The 18,429-nt window shown below is 44.7% G+C and overlaps 1 protein-coding gene across 8 annotated transcripts in view; it reads right to left on the minus strand.

Annotated features, from left to right (window-relative positions):
• The window catches only part of CDH4 (cadherin 4), a 796,373-nt gene that overhangs the window by 311,572 nt on the left and 466,372 nt on the right, over positions 1-18,429 (minus strand). For 4 of the 8 annotated variants that reach the window (XM_083744192.1, XM_083744191.1, XM_083744198.1 and 1 more), the window contains one exon: positions 12,234-12,457. In XM_083744192.1, coding sequence (XP_083600318.1) covers positions 12,234-12,457 — 224 coding nt within the window. The remainder of the gene's footprint in view (positions 1-12,233; positions 12,458-18,429) is intronic. The other 4 variants (XM_083744197.1, XM_083744196.1, XM_083744195.1 and 1 more) reach the window with 2 other exon arrangements.

An 18,429-nucleotide genomic window follows, 5' to 3' on the forward strand; every position in this document is an offset into this window, starting at 1 on the left:
CCTCTTGGCTCCTTCTCTGGCACAACTGCCTCCATCAGTGATCATTTCTCCTGCAGACATGCATTCATAAAAGGCATATGTTCTTATGCTATGGCTATGGCTTCTCTCCTCAACAGAAGAATGCACCAGCACTACGGATGGTTCGAGGTCCAGCTCCGAGGGCCTTCTGGCAGTTCCCTCACTGTGAGAAGTGAGGTTACAAGGAACCAGGCAGAGGTCCTTCTCGGTAGCGGCACCTACCGTGTGGAACGCCCTCCCATCAGATGTCAAGGAGATAAGTAACTATCTGACTTTTAGAAGACATCTGAAGGCAGCCCTGTTTAGAGAAGTCTTTAATGTTAGAGAAGTCTTTAATATTTTATCGTGTTTTTAATATTCTGTTGGAAGCCGCCCAGAGTGGCTGGGGAAACCCAGCCAGATTGGGGGGATGATAATTATTATTATTATTATTATTATTATTATTATTATTAAAAGGTTGAACGGTCTTCTAGTTTATTCCTTAGGCTTCTGCTGTAATTTGCTTGAAGGCTGCAATACTTTCTCATTCACTCCTTTATAACTGCTTTTTAAATGTTTTTTAAAGAGATGTTATTGCACTGCATTGCTTTCATTTATTCTGCTCAGTGCGAAACCACCAAGATTGCATGTCTTGAGCCCCATTCAACTCCAGTAATCTCTGGTTATAGCACTACAGATAGCAAAGGGTGGGGGAGACCCTTCCCCTCCCCTTCTGGAAGGCTGCGGCTGCCCATCAATGAAGACATTACTGAGATAGAGACATCAACCACCTGCCTCCATCTAAAGCAGCTTCGAAAGGGTACTGTAAACATAAAGCACACAATCAAAGCAAAATTAAGCATGCATAAGTACCATTAATTTAAGTGAGTGAATAGAGCACATAGTTAAATCTCTCTTATTGCAAGTAATATGATTTAATGGTGCTTAACTTTGGCTGGATCACACCCAAAAATACAATTCTAAGTCTAGCTGTGTTGCAGAAAAAAACAACAACTCAATAGTACCTTAGAGATTAGCTAATTTGTTGTAGCACGGGCTCTCGTAGGCAAGAGTTTTACTTCATAAGATGAATGGAAAGTGAAAATATAGGCACCCAGAAGTCCAGAGGTGGCATCCTAATCCATGAGGTTGTCTACCACCATGGCTAGGTGATGGCCAAGCAAGAGGAGGTCATAAATTGCAAGGGTTCCAAGCAGATGGTAAGATCAGAACCTTGGAGAGGGTTCTAGATATGCATTTCAGAACCACAGTTGGTGATCATAGAGCTGAGGAGGAACATGCAACTTGCCTCAACAGTGTCTTGAGGCACCTGGCAGATTTTTACACCCTAGGCTTAGGATTTATGAAATTCAGGGCCCATTTCCTGAATTCTGCATCAGGGCATTTAAAGGGCTGGTGTCTTCTTCTGCAGCCATTTGCTTCGACTAGGCCCTGAGTTTTCAGTCTGGGGAGATACCGCCACAAGGTTCCCCTGATCCTCAAAGGAACCTGTGGACCTCTGCTACCAGAGTCTGGGGGCAGAGTTGTCTCCTTGGGATTAAAGGGGAGAGCTGTGGTCTCTGGTGTCTGCTGCTTCATATAGGACAGACCAGAAAGAGGAGGCATCTCCTCCTTGGGACTGCCATTAGAAAAGAAAGACCCTGCCTCCAAGGATTCCTGGTCTGCAGCCATGACAAGTGGTGTGTACTGTTATGCAAGTGAAATGAACAATTAAGAATCATGATTAAAACAACAAAACATGTTTAAAACATAGCCTTTTCTCTTTGGGCCATTTGCCATAGTTGAATGTCCTGGTAATATCTGGGGACTTTACAATCGTTCTGAGCTTAGATTGCTGTTAGCAGGGCATGAAGTGAATGATATGAGCCGTCAAGACAATGTCGAAAAAGGACTCAGTCTGAATCATGTTTTAAAAGTTCCCAAATGTCAAAAGTATTTCTTAAATTAAAAAAAACAAACCCTAGAATTGCACTTTTTTTTGTTTTTGTTCCTAACGTTGTCGCTTTCTGTGTTGGCAGTCATGAAGCACATTGTCAAATGTCTCCTAAGATGAAATTTAGAGACCTTCATATTTACCATCTAATTGCAAAGCTTCATCTTAAAACTAGATTTCTCCCATGTCAGTTAACCTGAAACAGGAATGCATCTGGTGAAGGGGGCAGAGAGCAATAAGAGCATCTGCTCCAAGCACACCTAGAGAAAGTGTGCAAAATGGAAAGCAACATTTATACAATAGCCTGAAAGTTATTTGGGAGGAGGATCTCAGTAGCACAAGCGGAAGCATCTTTCCAATGTCATTTGGGTTTGTCAGAAACTTCATGTCAGATGGGATGAGCCTGGGATATAGGGTTGTTTTTTATGTCAGTGTCTTACATTCTGGAAGAGTTGCTATTGCCATGAGAAATAACCTAATGGAGATCCACCAAATTACCTGCTTATTGAGCTTTCATCCTGATTTAATTGCATAAAGCTTATTTTGTGGTTAGACTATGCCCACATACACAGCATACATTCAAAGAACTATTATCCCAGTTTAACAGTCATGGCTACCTTCAAATAATATTGAGAACTGTAGTTTGCTAAGGGATGTAACCCCTGTTTGTCTCCCAGAGCTACAATTCCCAGAGTGGTTTAACATTCAATTCATCTAGCAATTTTCACTCCATAAGGCAAACAGGAATCTCCTAATAACTCTCAGCACCAGTGATAAAATACAATTCCAATAATTCTTTGGGAGAAGTCATGATTGCTAAAATGGTATAATCCTGCTTTAAATATCTGACCCAAATGTGGCCTATGTCCAGTTGTTCTTGAGCATTTGTTCTGATTTGTTTATGACAAAGAACATTCATTTGGAATACTCTTCCCTGTATCATTCATTTTTCAAAGCACTTCCATTTTCCAAACCACAAAAAGCGTTGTTGTTTATCTCCTTGGTGCTCAGGTGGCAGAGAGCTTTCATTTCCATTGTGCAAACCTAATGCTTTGGTATGCGCTTGAATTCCTCCTGCAAAATATTGACAGTCTGGAGGCACCCATTGTCAGCTTCTCCCAACTGACCCAGCACTACCAAAGCAGGGTCACAGCAGCGCTGCTAAGCAAGCATCTGCCAGAAGAGGCCCTCAATATGTTCTAGAGGTGATGAAAGACCTCTTTATGGAGCAACTCTTTTGGCTGTTGAACCACACCTTGAGCAGGATGGAGAAGTTCTGCACAATCAAAGAGCTGCAAGCAAGTAAGTTCAAGACCCATTCAAGACCCATTCAAATATAAATTAGTTATATTCCTTAATTTCAATAGGGTCTATTCTTAGCACAACTAAAGTGGTTGTATGCAAACCAAAAACAGCATCTATGGACATTGGCTCTATGCTCTCCAGTCGACAAAAGAAGGAAAATGTGACTGAAGGGAACAGAGGAAGTTAAATTATATTAAGTCAGACCCCACTGTTGTGTAAACTGACTCCAGGGTTTCAGGTAGGGAATCTCTCCTGGTCCTACCTGGGGATGATGGGGATTGAACCTGGGAGCTTCTGCATGCAAGGCTATTGCTCTACCGTTGATATAAACTATGGAACTTGCTCCCACAGGAGGCAGTGATGGTGGCTAACTTGAGAAGTGAAAAATTCAGAGAAGGTAAGGCTCCCAATGGCTACTGGCCTGTTAAGATATTCCGTTACACCTTAAGAGGAACAGGCTGTTGTGTGTCACATGCCTGTTTACACTCCAGCACAGCTTGCTGTGAACTTCCGTTTTGTGTATAGCTTTTGCTTATGTTGCTTGCTTGGACACGAAAGGGAGAAGACATGTTTTCCCCTTTGTCTGAATAAACTGCTTGCAAATATGCTTCACACAGCCTCTATCTGCCCTTCTGTTGCGAAGAGCTTTTACTCTGCTGGCTTGCGTGCTCAGCTTCTGAAGCTCGAGTCTCAGTTACATGCTGATCCAAAGACTGGAGATTGTCCGCCAACTGGCCAGTGGGCTGGAGCCAGCTGGGGTGCTGCCAAATGCCCCTGATTCCTTGGAAGCATCCCAACATGGCCATGATGGCTATGCTCTGCCTCTGTGGTTGGAGGCAGTACAGTGGTGCCTCGCAAGACAAAATTAATCCGTTCCACGAGTCTCTTCGTCTTGCGGATTTTTCGTCTTGCGAAGCACGGCTATTAGCGGCTTAGCGGCTATTAATGGCTTAGTGGCTTAGCGGCTATTAACGGCTTAGCAGCTTTAAGAAAAAGGAAACAAACTCGCAAGAACTCACAAGACATTTCATCTTGCGAAGCAAGCCCATAGGGAAATTCGTCTTGCAGAACGACTCAAAAAACGGAAAACTCTTTCGTCTTGCGCGTTTTTCGTCTTGCGAGGCATTCGTCTTGCAATGTTACATATGCTTCAGCTTACAGACTCCGCTAACCCAGAAATAGTACCTCAGGTTAAGAACTTTGCTTCAGGATAAGAACAGAAATCGCGTGGCGGCGGCGCGGCAGCAGTGGGAGGCCCCATTAGCTAAAGTGGTGCTTCAGGTTAAGAACAGTTTCAGGTTAAGAACGGACCTCCGGAACGAATTAAGTACATAACCAGATGTGCCACTGTAAAGCTTCCGAATTCTTACAGGTTTCCTAAGGGTTTCTGGTTGGTCTTTGTGAGAAGAGGATGCTGGTCGAGGTGGGCTGCTGGCCTGATTCAACAGAACTCTTTTACAGCCCAGTGCTTTAAAAACAACAACAACACCCCACAATGTTTCAGGTTGTGTTCCTTCCTATAAATCTCTTCTCAAGGTTGCTCTTAAAACTCCTGCCTCTGGAAACTTGCTTATATAGAATCTCATATATTTTAACCATGAGGAATCATCACAACGGTGATTGTGGATGTTGGGTGTTGGTGTTCTTTATGGCGCTTTTGTTTACATAAACTTTTTGATGTGGCATAATGTGACATTGGCAGGCAGAAATAAGAAACAGGGAAACTGGAGGTCAAAGGGCTGCGATCAGGCAGGGTAAGAAACATACATCATGAGCAGGCATACCTGGGTCTCTGTGTTTGTTTTCTTTTGTTCAAGAGAAGTGATTTATTAGTGCATGGGTGGCTCGGTTTTATGAAAGGCAGGCAGCAAAGAAATTTCACCTTGGGGTGAGATTTTAATACATTTCAGGACCTTGACAAGATTAGCATATTATCTCTTCAATGCCTTATACCTTGAGCAAATGAGAGCTCTGTCAAAGTGAACATATTTGTGTGCTAACAGATCTATTTATGAGTATGGCTTGCCTGGGTGATGTGGCAGAAAGTACCTCACATATAACAAGATGGATGTATATATCTGTCTTAGCCTGGCCTCAGTTGTTTATACTCTGATGGCCTCCCATCTGGATTACTATACTGTGCTGTAAATGGGGCCGCCCTTGAGGATAGGCCGGAGGCTGCAGCCAGTGCAGAATGTGGCTGCTAGGTTGGTAAGTGGGACAGCAGGATGGGGGTGTTATGTACTGAAGTTCTCACCCTGGGCCAGCAGGGGGATACTGTAGATAGTTATGCAAATGAAGGATCGAAAGTGACATTCAGTGATTGGATAGTTTTAGAAAATGGCAACAGTTACATTGTTCTGGAGCTCTATATAAGCAGGCTGACTGAGCTCCTCAATTCAGTTCTATTCCAGCTTACAAATAAAGAGCTGCTTTGGAAGAATCACTGTGTCGTCTGATATGTTCGCCCACAACTTAACAGGGACCATGTGACATCAGACCTGAAAGCACTGTGCTGGCTACCAGTGAGCGACTGGGCCCAATTAAAGATGTTAATACTAGCATATAGTGCGCTCTTTGGCCTGGTGAGGTTGTCTCACTCATTATTGACTTTCAAGAGGAATTTTCGGCTTCATGGGCAAAAGTGTACCTACATGAGACAACTCTGATTGGTGGGTGGGACAACCTACCTATCAATTGCATGGTAGCATCATGACATCAGCTGACCCCCCCACCACCTGTCAAAATCCATTACACAGTGATTGTTTGGGTGTTTGGGTTGACGTTTGATTCCACAGTGGTTCCCAAGTGATCAACAGTCAACCAGCTGTTGGGAACTGAAGGATCAGCCCTCTATCAGCTGCAGAAGAGCCCAAGCCCACCTTCCCTTGCCAATGCACCCTTTAAGACTCCTGATTACACAATCAGCCATGTTTCTACCTGCCCCACATCTGATGTGGGGTCTCACGGGCCAAATTTGCACCCCTGCTGGACCACATCTGATCCTTGACCTGGAGGTTCCCTTCCCCAGCATAGGACACATGGTGGTTGCTTAACAAAGATGTAACTCCTCAACAACCTATCTAGTATTTGTGGTTTTGATCAACTGACTTTCATTAAGCCAGCAAATTCATGCTTCCTAAGATATCCACAAGGAAAGCCCTTATAAGCCATGCCCAGGAAAAAGAGAGAAATAAAAAGGCTTCCCCTTTTCCCTGGGAATGCAATTTCATTCAAGTGTATCTTTCATAAATGCTGACATGAGCTAGAAGGCCAAATTATTCATTTCATAAACAAGGTTTTCTCTCTCCCCCCCATTTCTTCCTTTTGCAGAATATACCCACAGGCGCCATCAACACATTCAACTGTAAAAATAGCCAGTTGGATGAGAACAGTGTGAAAAAACTTTTATCTTAAGTATTTACTGTTATTCCAGAATATCACTCCACTTTCGTGGAGGGGGGGGGGGAGAGGCGGTAATTCAGCACTCTGGTGGTAAATCTGTGACCTCATTTGCATTTTCTAATTGAATTGCTATCAGGTTTCTTGCAAGAGTGAACAACCAAAAAGAGAAAACGGGGGGGGGGGGGAGGGACCACCCTGAAAAGTTCTTACAGTTTCATAACACCACTTGGATTAGCTGGGGGCAGAGAGAGAGAAAGCTTACTTTAAGGGTCTGTTTAGCATGAAAAATATTGTTGGAATGCCATAGACTTTGCCATTGAACAGACAGCCTCAAGAAGCTGGGATTTCTTCTACATCAGCTGCCATTTGAAGTGCCCCACAATGTCTTGGAATGTTGCTACATCAGGCATTGTAGGGAATTTTCAATGACAGACAACGTTCAGATCTAAACCCCACCACAGGGAGCCAGGATTAATGCTAACAGGGGTTCCTACTGAACTGCTTGTGCCCAGGCTTCTCCCCACAGATATTGCCGCCATTCTGCTTAAACATATCCTGAAATGTTTGCTGGGGAGAGGGATGAAAATACTACGCTTTGTTTCAAGGGGGTGACCGGGACCCAGCTTATCATTGGGCAAGATGACAGAGTCCAATTAAATAGCAAGAAATGGTGAATTATTTAGCTTATCATCAATTTATCATCACCACCATATGGATTTTCTGCCTTAAGCACCAACATGTTTTGGTCCATCTCTGTAAGTGGAAAAGGTTACTTGGCAACTAATAAACAACTGCATCTCCTTTAGGCAATGTGAAGCAAAGCAAATAACACCACATGCACGGTCAGTTATCTATGGATTTACAAAAATTCTATAGGCTGTCCAATGATATTGTCCCCTGGTCAGGTCACTTTTCTGAGTATTGACACTTTGATATTGTAGAGCACGCCACAAAGGCAGGCATAGGCAAGCTCGGCCCTCCAGATGTTTTGGGACTACAACTCCCATCATCCCTATCTAACAGGACCAGTGATCAGGGATGATGGGAATTGTAGTCCCAAAACATCTGGAGGGCCAAGTTTGCCGATGCCTTCTCTAAGGCAAGGATAGAGAACCTGTGCCCCCCCCCCATTACTCTGAGCCAGTATGACTTATAAGGGGTGATGGGAGTTGTCGTCCAATCACATCTAGGGGGCCACAGGTTCTCCACTATGATCATGCAGCTCTGGAATCGACTGGCACTAGGAAAACATGGGCTCAATCTCAAACAAGGTGCTGTAGGTTGTAGGTCAGAGAAGTTCTATTGAGATTAATGAACCTAAGTTTAGCATGTTCATTAATTTTCAGCAGGTTTACTCTGATTAGGACTAGCATTAATGAGCTGGAGGATCAAGGCCACTGACTAGACAGAAGTTGAACCCTGAGAAGACCTAGAAATGCTATTTTATTATCATCCTTGCCGGAAGCTGCAAGTGGGCAAAGAATGCTGTTGCTTTCATGCCCAGCTTGCAGGCTGGCCACTGTGGATGCTGGATTAGGTGGGCCTGATCCAGCATGCTTATGTTACATCCTTACTATATTCTGATTATTGAAGAAGGTTTTGCTTAATGAAGTGTGTGTGTGTGTGTGTGTGCTATTTGCATGCCTATTAAGACATCCAATCCCCCACTTACATCATGCAGAACTACAGTCTAGCTGTAGATTCACCATATGAAGAATTCTTTGTCTACTCTTGTCCTCAGAGAAACATGTGAGAGGAGACCCAGCATGTAACAAAAAGCATATTTTAATTACTGCAAAAAAACAACAACAACAACACAACAACTCTGTGCATAACCTTCAGTGGCCGCTAAGTGTGTGCATGTTTGTTTTATTTCTATTGGATTTCTGAAAAACAACATACCAGATCAATTTCCCTGAACAGACGTGTCAGGGTCAATGCTTCAAAAGCACTGGGATTCTGACTTGATAATGTTTAGTTTCAGTGCTGTTTGATATCCTTCAAATAATCCCATGAACCTGTTTCATTTCTTTTGCAAACAAAACTCTTGTTTTGTTCATAAAAGTGAAGCAGGAAGCTTTAAATGAAGCAGAAGCTCAGCCTCCCACTATGATGACACACAATAATACAGTCTGTGACCTTGGTCATTAGTCTTGTTTTCCACTGTTTTTTCACCCTCCAACTACACACTAATAAGGCTTTTAAGAAAAGAATGATGTGAATTTTAAAAAGCCAGAGTTCTCTCTGTCTTGAACCAGAGTTCAGCTTGTATTAATATTCCACAAATTTCCAATCAAATATTTTGCTAAAGTTGAAATGCACTGCAGCTTGTATTCTTTTCACCGGGGAGAAATTTTAAGTAGCTCACTCGAGACGACAGTGTGATCTGTAATACTGAAACGAAATGTGTTCCTATTTGCAGAGTATAGGGCACTCCGGCTCAATTGCAAAAAGCATGAAAACAGTGTTGCTCTATGAAGGACTCAGTTTCAATAGAATCATAGAATTGTAGAGTTGGAAGGGACCCTGAAATTCATCTACTCCAAACCACTGCAATTCAGGAATATGCCGCTGTCTCATACAGAGATCAAACCTGCAACCTTGCCATTATCAGCACCATCAGCCAGTGTGGTGTAGTGGTTAAGTGCGGTGGACTTGTAATCTGGTGAACCGGGTTCGCTTCCCCGCTCCTCCACATGCAGCTGCTGGGTCAGTCTTGGGCCAGTCACACTTCTCTGAAGTCTCTCAGCCCCACTCACCTCACAGAGTGTTTGTTGTGGGGGAGGAAGGGAAAGGAGAATGTTAGCCGCTTTGAGACTCCTTAGGGTAGTGATAAAGCGGGGTATCAAATCCAAACTCTTCTTCTTCATGCTCTAATCAACTGAGCTATACAGGCACAAAAATAATCCCTTCTTCACTCCCTTCTTCACTATCCCACTCGGAGGATGTTGTTCCCCCATCACCCTCAGACCCAGGGGATGGCGCCCCTCTAGCTCCTTGGCCACACAAGAATTGCAGACTGCTCACCAAGGGTGGCATGATCACTGAAGAAGAAGAAGAAGAAGAGTTTGGATTTGATATCCCGCCTTTCACTCCCTTTAAGGAGTCTCAAAGCGGCTAACATTCTCCTTTCCCTTCCTCTCCCACAACAAACACTCTGTTAGGTGAGTGGGGCTGAGAGACTTCAGAGAGGGGTGACTGGCCCAAGGTCACCCAGCAGCTGCATGTGCAGGAGCGGAGACACGAACACGGTTCCCCAGATTATGAGACTATCGCTCTTAACCACTACACCATACTGGCTCTCACTGGAAAAGAAAGCCTTCCCAAACTCCAGATAACATCTCCAAAAGCTCAGCCAGCAGTTCCTATTGGGAGCTGTTCAGGGTCCTGATTTGCCTTGCACTGCCCTGAGCTGACCTGAAGCAGCTTTGGGTATGCATATATGCGTATGATGTTCAGTGGGAATCTCTTTTCTTGTAACTTGAAGGCATTGGTCCAAGACCTACCTTCCAGAAAAGGATTGACAGATGAATGTTCTGTCTCTGACTGAAGACCTTTAGGGTGGTAGAGTGACCAGGAATCTGATGAACATCTCTTACCATTAAGCAGTTTAAACTAAAATCTACAGGAGAAGGAGGAGTTTGGATTTGATATCCTGCTTTATCACTACCCGAAGGAGTCTCAAAGCGGCTAACAATCTCCTTTCCCTTCCTCCCCCACAACAAACACTCTGTGAGGTGAGTGGAGCTGAGAGACTTCAGAGAAGTGTGACTAGCCCAAGGTCACCCAGCAGCTGCATGTGGAGGAGCGGAGACGCGAACCCAGTTCACCAGATTACAAGACTACCGCTCTTAACCACTACACCACACTGGTGTACAGTCTATAACATCAAGTTGCTATATCTGACCTGGTCTCTGGAGTGAGCGGAAAACAAGTCTTTGCCCTCTTCAGATATTTTAGAGTATTATGCCATCCTGCTCCCCCTACCCCCTCAAGTCTTCACTTCCGCAAGCTAAACACAACCTGTGCCTTAAGTCCTTCTTCACAAAATCCCCCGCCCCCGCCCCGTCCCAGAGCCTATGCAGTCATTGCTTTCCCTAAAGGTCAGGATGAGCTGGCAGCTAATTTTCCAAAAGCAGTCCCTCCAACCTGACAGTCCTCCATCTCTAGATAATAAATCTTCAGGTTGGAAGTCTGGATTACTTCTTCAATAGCAAATGGCATGTCTGTGAAGCTACAGGGCCAAAGAATGGGGTCAATGAAGGGAAATTTATTGCCGTGGGATTCTCTGCTGAAGAGCCTCAGGTACATATTCAGATGTCGGCAACACAGGCAGAGTCAGAGTCAATGTAAAAAGAGGGGCTTGGCGGAAGCTCCAGGAGCAGAGAAGAATTAAGCTTCCCTTTCCACCCATTTGTCTGAAGGCTGAATATCAACCAAAGGGGAAGATACATCACCACAAAAGAGGACATGAAGGCAGGAAGTGGGTGAGAAATTCTCCCCAGTTCACCAAAGTTCAATCTAAAGGATGATCGAGTGGCCTTTTAAGAATAAGGAAGAACCTAGCTCAAAAGTCAATTCCCCCCTTTAGCTACATTAACCTGAAAGCCTGCGCAAGGGGAATAGAATTCACAGCCGCGAAATGATTCACAAGGGTCTCACTACTGCGTGTTGCTGTGCCTGTTTGGAAAAACATGCCTGGTCTGATTTATTTATTTATTGCTCACATCTCCCGCCCGCCTTGTTTCTAATGTTTGGATGGCCAACAGCCAACAGAGGTACCATTTTGGGATGGAACCAGGGCCCTGGGTTCTTAAACAAAGACTAAAAACAGCAATAGCACCCTCCTTCACCCAGCCTGAGTTTATTCCTGGCCACAGAGGCTGTTGGGAAATTGAGCAAACATTGTAGCCCTTGGTTTGCTGTCTACTACGAATGCAGGGGCCATGGGTGTTGGTGGAAGAAAAGAGGCAGGAAACTGTTCCACCATTCATTGATTCTATTGCATAATTGCTTCCTCTCCAGACACTTCCCCCTAGCCTAGCTAGCCCAGAAACGGACATTCTTGGTTGATTCAAACATGATACAGTCTGTCTTGGATTGTACCATTTCAGACTGCAGGTGAAGGATCTGCTTCTGGGATTTATTTATTTTTAAACACCCCGCAGGTCATGGAGAATTAGCACATTAGGGAGAAGAGTCTATATTGCTTGTTAACATGGAGACCTTTTAAATATACGATTCCCACATTCAAGCCAAGATATTAGCATGCACTGTTTCTGCACATTTTAATTGACCATTAGAGATTGTGGAGGCCTATAATGATGTACAAGGTCCTTTGAGCACAGTGCCCCAAGCCTTTCTGGGCTATAGACCAAAATACTAACACTTTGCACCAAGGCCAGATTAAGGTGGAGGTGGTGAAATTCCCCAAATAAGCCCCCCACCCGCTGCCCCCACAAAAGCTTGAAACAATGTGCCACAAAAAGAGTCTTGTGGCATCATAAAGCCAACAAATGTATTGGCAATTCTCCCCTCCCCTTCTCTGAATTGCCATCATTGTTATTTTTACCTTGTGTCCCTTGTGTTGTGATTTTTCTCCCACCAGTAACCTGACCATAGTTTCCCAGCTTTCTACGGCCTGGTGGTCCCATGCCGTCACCATAAATATTGTCTGCTCCGAAGGGATTTGCACCTGTTGGGTGGCGTAGATAGTCCCATCTGTCCTCACCTTGAAGTCCAAGTTGTCGGTTTCATATTGGATTCCTTTGCTCCCAGAGCAGCCGCTAAATTTCACTGGGGAAAAGGAGACAAAAAGAGAAGACGGGGGTTATTGAAACTGTTATTACGCCCTCGATGTGCGCAGCGCTTATCAGGGTAATGTAAGCAACAGCAACAAAATCAAGATAGGTACCTGCTGTGAGGACCTTGCACTCTAAATATGCTGACAGAGGAGAGGCGAATAGAGGGAAAGTAAAAAAGAAAAGAAAAAGGGGGACACTTGAGAGAAAATGCAGCTGCACACATTTGGGGTGTGCTTTCATTGGCAAAGAGGGCTATGACATAGATCAGGGAAGTATGGTATAAAGTTAGAGTATTAGACTGGGAAACCCGGGTTCAAATCCCTTCTCAGCTAGAACGCTTAAGAGGTTACCTTGAACCAATTGGTGGCTCTCTCAGGTGGCTAGTGTACCACTTAGAAGGGCAAACAAAAATGATCAGGAGGAAGAGCACTTATGAGGAGAAGCTACATTGTTTGCATGGTGTCCAACATTTTTGGATCTGAAACCGGGACATGTGTCTTCTGAGATGCACTTCCGTTCATGTCACATGACCTGCACAGAGTTCTAGCCACCCAAAAAACTGGGGGGGGGGGGCTAGAACGCCGCAGCACCCAAAATGGCTGCTGAGATCTCACTTGAAAAAATGTGATGTTCCATTTTTTCGGGGTGCTTGGGAGGTCTGTGTTTGGGACACTTCAGTTCACAAAAAAGATAGTGATATGACTCTGAGTGAAGTGTAGGTGGATTCCCACAAGGCAAGGCACAGTGATAACAGCAAGAACCTTTATAGAACTAACAGAACTGGACAACAGGGGCAAAGCAACTGCTTATATGCATTTCTGAAGGCCTGGGCCACTCCCACTCCCAGTGTGATTGGCTATCTAAACTTCCAAGCTGCGAATCATGACTCAGAGTTTAAGGTCCAATGGCAGAGGCAGAAATCCTGAAATGTTATGTGATTGGATATCATGTATCAAATCAGAACACAGGGGCTCAGAATCCTTAGTCCAGACTCAAGTTCAGGCAAACACAGACCACTGAATACATAACACTGAGTACCAGCTGCTGGGAATCACAAGTGGGAAGAGGTGCCTTTGCGCCCGGATCCTGGTTGCACACTTCCCATAGGTATCTGGCTGGCCACTGTGAGACCTTTCTCATAACACCAAAACAGATGGACCGCCAATGAAGCTGGATATTGGAAGTGTCAGGACAAATAAGAGAAGGCACTTCTTCACACTGCGCATCCACTGGGAGCAGTCATGGCCACCAATTTGGATGGCTGTAGAAGAGGATAAGAGAAATTCATGGAGGCTCTCAATGGCTACTAGCCATGATGGCTGTGCTGTACCTCCACAGTTGGAGGCCACAATGCCTCCACATACCAGTTGCTGGAAACCGCAGATGGGGAGAGGGCTCTTGTGCTCAAGTTCTGCTCCCTGGTTTCCCACAGGCATCTGGTTGGCTGCTGTGAGATGCTAGATGGCCCATTGGCCTGGATCCAACATGCTATTCTTATGTGAAGAGGGAAGGGAGAGGATGCAGCACTGGGCTGCCATTCTCAATGATAGACCCCTCTTTTAATCATCACATCTGGAGCCAGCCTAACTTCCATGTTTCAGTATGTAGCTTTTGGGTTCTTCATGGGCATCTGGCTGGCTCCTATGAGAATAGGATCTTGCACTAGATTGGCCTTTGGCCTGATCCTGCAGACTTTTCATATATATACTTATCCAGCAGGGTTCAACCTAAGCTAATTCCCACAATTATTGCGAGGACAAAGTTGTCATGGCGGCCACTTATGCTGAAATATGTTCTTTCAAGAGAAAGGGCAAGGCAGATCTCTGATCAGCAACTTCACATAAAGAGGAGGTTGGGGGAGAGAGCTGAAGGGAGAAAGGAAAAGGAGGACAAGAGAGTTCAGATGGGAAACAAAACCCCATAAAAGGACAGTGTCTGGATGTCAGGCCATTTCTGACAGTGTGCTTGATGTTCTCAAAGAAACATCAAGGAAATTATATAACGGTGTATTTGACCTTTCAAGAAAGCTCTTGAACTTTACTACCATTCCCAGAGAAACTGCTAGTGGCTATTTCTAAAAAAGTCCTTTCTAAAGTTTTATTACATCTGAGAGGCAGTCGATCCCCACTGCTATGAGTGGATTCCTCTCCTGCCTCCATTATCCACTGAATATGATGAGAAGCAATTAGCCACATGGCTGGTCTGTCATTTTGTGAAGCCTACAGCTATCTACCTAGTCTATGGGATGCTTACGCATGCCTTAATGGCAACTTAAATGTCCATAATCATTCCGTTAACAGATTTTATTTTTTTACTTTTGGGTCAGACGACAATTAAAACGCCACCACTGAAACTGAATCCTTCTCTCCAACTCAGACATACACTGTCACTCTGCTTGACAGCCTTCTTGCCCTTCCTTATGAAAGAGATTTGAGACACTGTGACACAATACGTACTAAGGAAATGGAGCTTAAGTAAATGCCACCTGATAAACGTGTTCATACTGTAGAAACTACAATTGTGTTTTAATAGCACGTTAATTGAAAAACAACAACAGAGGCCTCTACAGATGGTGGGGAGGTGTGTGTGTCAGCAACAGGCTGGATGAGAAACAATGGGAGCCACCAGCCCAAGAGCTCCCTGGGGAGGGCTCTGAAGATGACATCTTAGAACCTGGAGCCTGGTGGTGGAACACTAGGCAGCAGGAGTGAAGAGCTAGGAGCTGATAGAAATAGGAGACAAGTGATCAAGGAGAGTCCAGGATAGGATTAGAAGTTGAAAGTCACAGAGTGCACACAGACAGTCCCAGTTCTGCCGCCACGTCCCTCTCTGACTCCCGGCTCAAGGAGGATCCTGCACGCTGAGCAACGTGCCAGATAGGTCCAGAGGAGGAGCCCACCTCCTCAACACATCCTTCATCTGCTTGGGAGGGATCCAGAAGGAGAGGCTAGAGGGGGAGGACATGCCTAGGGCTAAGTTTCAGCAACACCTACACTGAGTTAGCACAAACCAGGGACACTGCTGTTTTGTTGTTTTCCTGCTAATGAACAGCTAATTGCATTCCGTGCCTTCTGTGTGTGTGTGTGCCTGCCCTGTGGATGACCTGCCTTGTTGACAGCTCCTTGATGGGGGCGGGAAAGTAACTTTATATTTTATCCTTAGAACCATTATGTGCGGGAGTCTTCATCCAGTGCTAGTGCTAGGGCCATGATGCACTCCCTCTCATGTAAAGCAGGGTGGGGGCAAAGCTTTTCTATGGCAGATAGGTGGCTAGTGGAAGCTTACCTTAAAATGACAGAGTCAGACCTACAGGACCCTGTTCACAATTAGTCCAATGAGCAGAAGATAAGATTTTACATTTGCCACCTCCCTTTTCTTTCTCTGCATATATCTGTATATAAAGGCAAAGTAAAGGGACCCCTGACAATTAGGTCCAGTCGTGGCCGACTCTGGGGTTGTGGTGCTCATCTCGCTTTATTGACCAAGGGAGCCAGCGTACAGCTTCCGGGTCATGTGGCCAGCATGACAAAGCCGCTTCTGGAGAACCAGAGCAGCGCACGGAAATGCCGTTTACCTTCCCGCCGGAGCGGTACCTATTTATCTACTTGCACTTTGACATGCTTTCAAACTGTTGGTTGGCAGGAGCTGGGACCGAGCAACGGGAGCTCACCCCGTCACAGGGATTCAACCACTGACCTTCTGATCTGCAAGTTCTAGGCTCTGTGGTTTAACCCACAGCGCCACCCGCGTCCCATTCTATGCATTACTATGTGTTTAAATCTGATCGGTTGGTAACTGAATTCTAGAGAGTTCTCATGGGATTGGCTAACGTTGGTCACATGGGAGGTATCTGGTGAAGGAGAGACTTATGTGAAGCAAGATGACTGTCTTTAAGAATGCACTGTGAACACTGCTAAGTTGAATTGAGTGATGGAGTCCTTCTTCTCTGTCTGAAAGAAAGAGAGCAAAGCTGCAGGAGAAGGTAAAAATGGAAATATCTCATAGGAGCTGCAAGGAATATAATTGAGATACATTAGGGTGAAAGTGCTAAGCTCCGGAAAGAGAGGAAAATACAGTTGTTTGGAAGTTAAAAGAAGAGACAGTGAGCCCATGCTTGGAGAAGCATGCAGATATTATGTTTTAATTCACCTATAAATTTCTGCAAGAAAAGTTTTTGAATGTTAAAATCTGGACACTGGTTTCCAAAGACGTGTGCCAGTCATATATGTGATTTGAGCTTCTCAGCTGCATTTTCGCTACCCTTTCATCAACACTGTACCCCTTTAATCCTACTCCAGAGGGTTGAGGAACCCTCCGAAGCAAGTTTAGGGTGAGTGTGTGTTGCTGCAGGGGGCACTGCTGCAAATTGCTTTTATTCCCTTCTGGATATGGATTCTCTTCCATCAGCAGATGGTCACTGTTGGATATCTCCTTTTGTGTTTAGCCCACCATTTTTTGGCATCAAGCAGAGACCTTTTCATTTGCTCAAGGTGTGTGTGTGTGTGTGTGTGTGTGTGTGTTGAGACAGAGAACAAAGTCCCAGGTCTTTCTTTTTCTTGTCTGCTGCCAGCATCATTGGGATGCTTATTTCAGAGTGTGCATTTCTGAACGTTTTATATTGCTGTCATTTCATGCCACCATTAGCCCCTCCCTGCATGCACTCACAGGTTGCAGAAAGCTATGCACTCTTGTGATGTTAAAAACCTATCAGTAATTCGAAATACTTCTCACTGCTGTTCCTAGGCTCTTCCAGCATCCGCCCCCCACCTTGCAAATATTTACGAGGGTGGAGTAAAGCAAGTCCACTTTAATGAAGTGGATTGTACTCCTCTTAGAATGGGTCTGAAGAACCCAGCTTTTTGTGCTGATGAAGATAATCTTCCACAGCCCAATTTTTTGAACACATTGAAATATCTGTAGCTGCGAACATTCATTCATTTATTTGGTAGGCAGATGCCTTTGGAACTGTCACCTACAGAGGGGTGGAAATGACAAGCCAAGCCAAGAGCAAGTGTCACATTTGACTGATAAACAACGATGGATAATGTCCTAGGTTTTTTTTGTGGGGTGGTTGTTAGTGGGGGTATCTATGCAATTACTGTGGGAGAATTAGGTTTTAAGCAATTTCACTGTCATAGCTTGCTCAATTTAATTACAGTTTATTCCAAAAACCCAGGAGGGGAAAAGGTGCTTCGCTGTTTTGTTCTGTGAAGCAAATTCCACCCCACCGCAGCCTTTGCTTTCACCTTTTTATTGCCATTTGGCATGTGAAAATGATCTCGTACACCTGCGACGTGCAAAGCATCTCAGTCTTGACATTTCCGCCCCCACAATCAATGCCTCCCACCTCTGGCGCTGGGGGGGGGGGGGAGAGAGAGAGAGGAAAAGATTGGTTTCTATGGACTAGGTGAAATAGGCATTTCTGGACCCCTTCCTAAACCTGTACATTCAGGAAACGGTATGTTTCCATTGAACTTGTCTGTCATGTCTTTGGACTATTTTAAACACAGGTTGCAAAAATCAAAGCACTGGGTTTCCCAATTGAACTCAACAGCTTCGAAGATCAACCATGGAGGGAAAGGACCAATTCCTTGTAGATTTTGGGGTGCTGATTCACATGTGCATGAAAAGGGCTCCCTGACTCTTGTAGCATCATTCGTCACTCCCTCCAACAGCGCCAACAGGATTGGACTAAAAACACAACACTCCACAACAACAATAATAAAAAAAATTAGCCCAATTAGGATCCAACATGTCCAGCAGCCACATAATTTTGAGTGTCAGTTGGAAAAGAAAACTGAAAGGTCGGTGAAATGGAGTATACTGGGGGAGGGGGGAACATGGATAGCTGGCTGGAACCTTAAACAGGAGAACTCCTGTTAGGTGAGGATACACACTGCAGCATTTTGTTGCAGAGTCTACTTAAAAGAGCAACTTTAGAACACCGTTCGAATGCTTGGGAAC

Source organism: Podarcis gaigeae (assembly GCF_964106915.1).
Source record: "Podarcis gaigeae genome assembly, chromosome: 6".
Taxonomy (NCBI): domain Eukaryota; kingdom Metazoa; phylum Chordata; class Lepidosauria; order Squamata; family Lacertidae; genus Podarcis; species Podarcis gaigeae.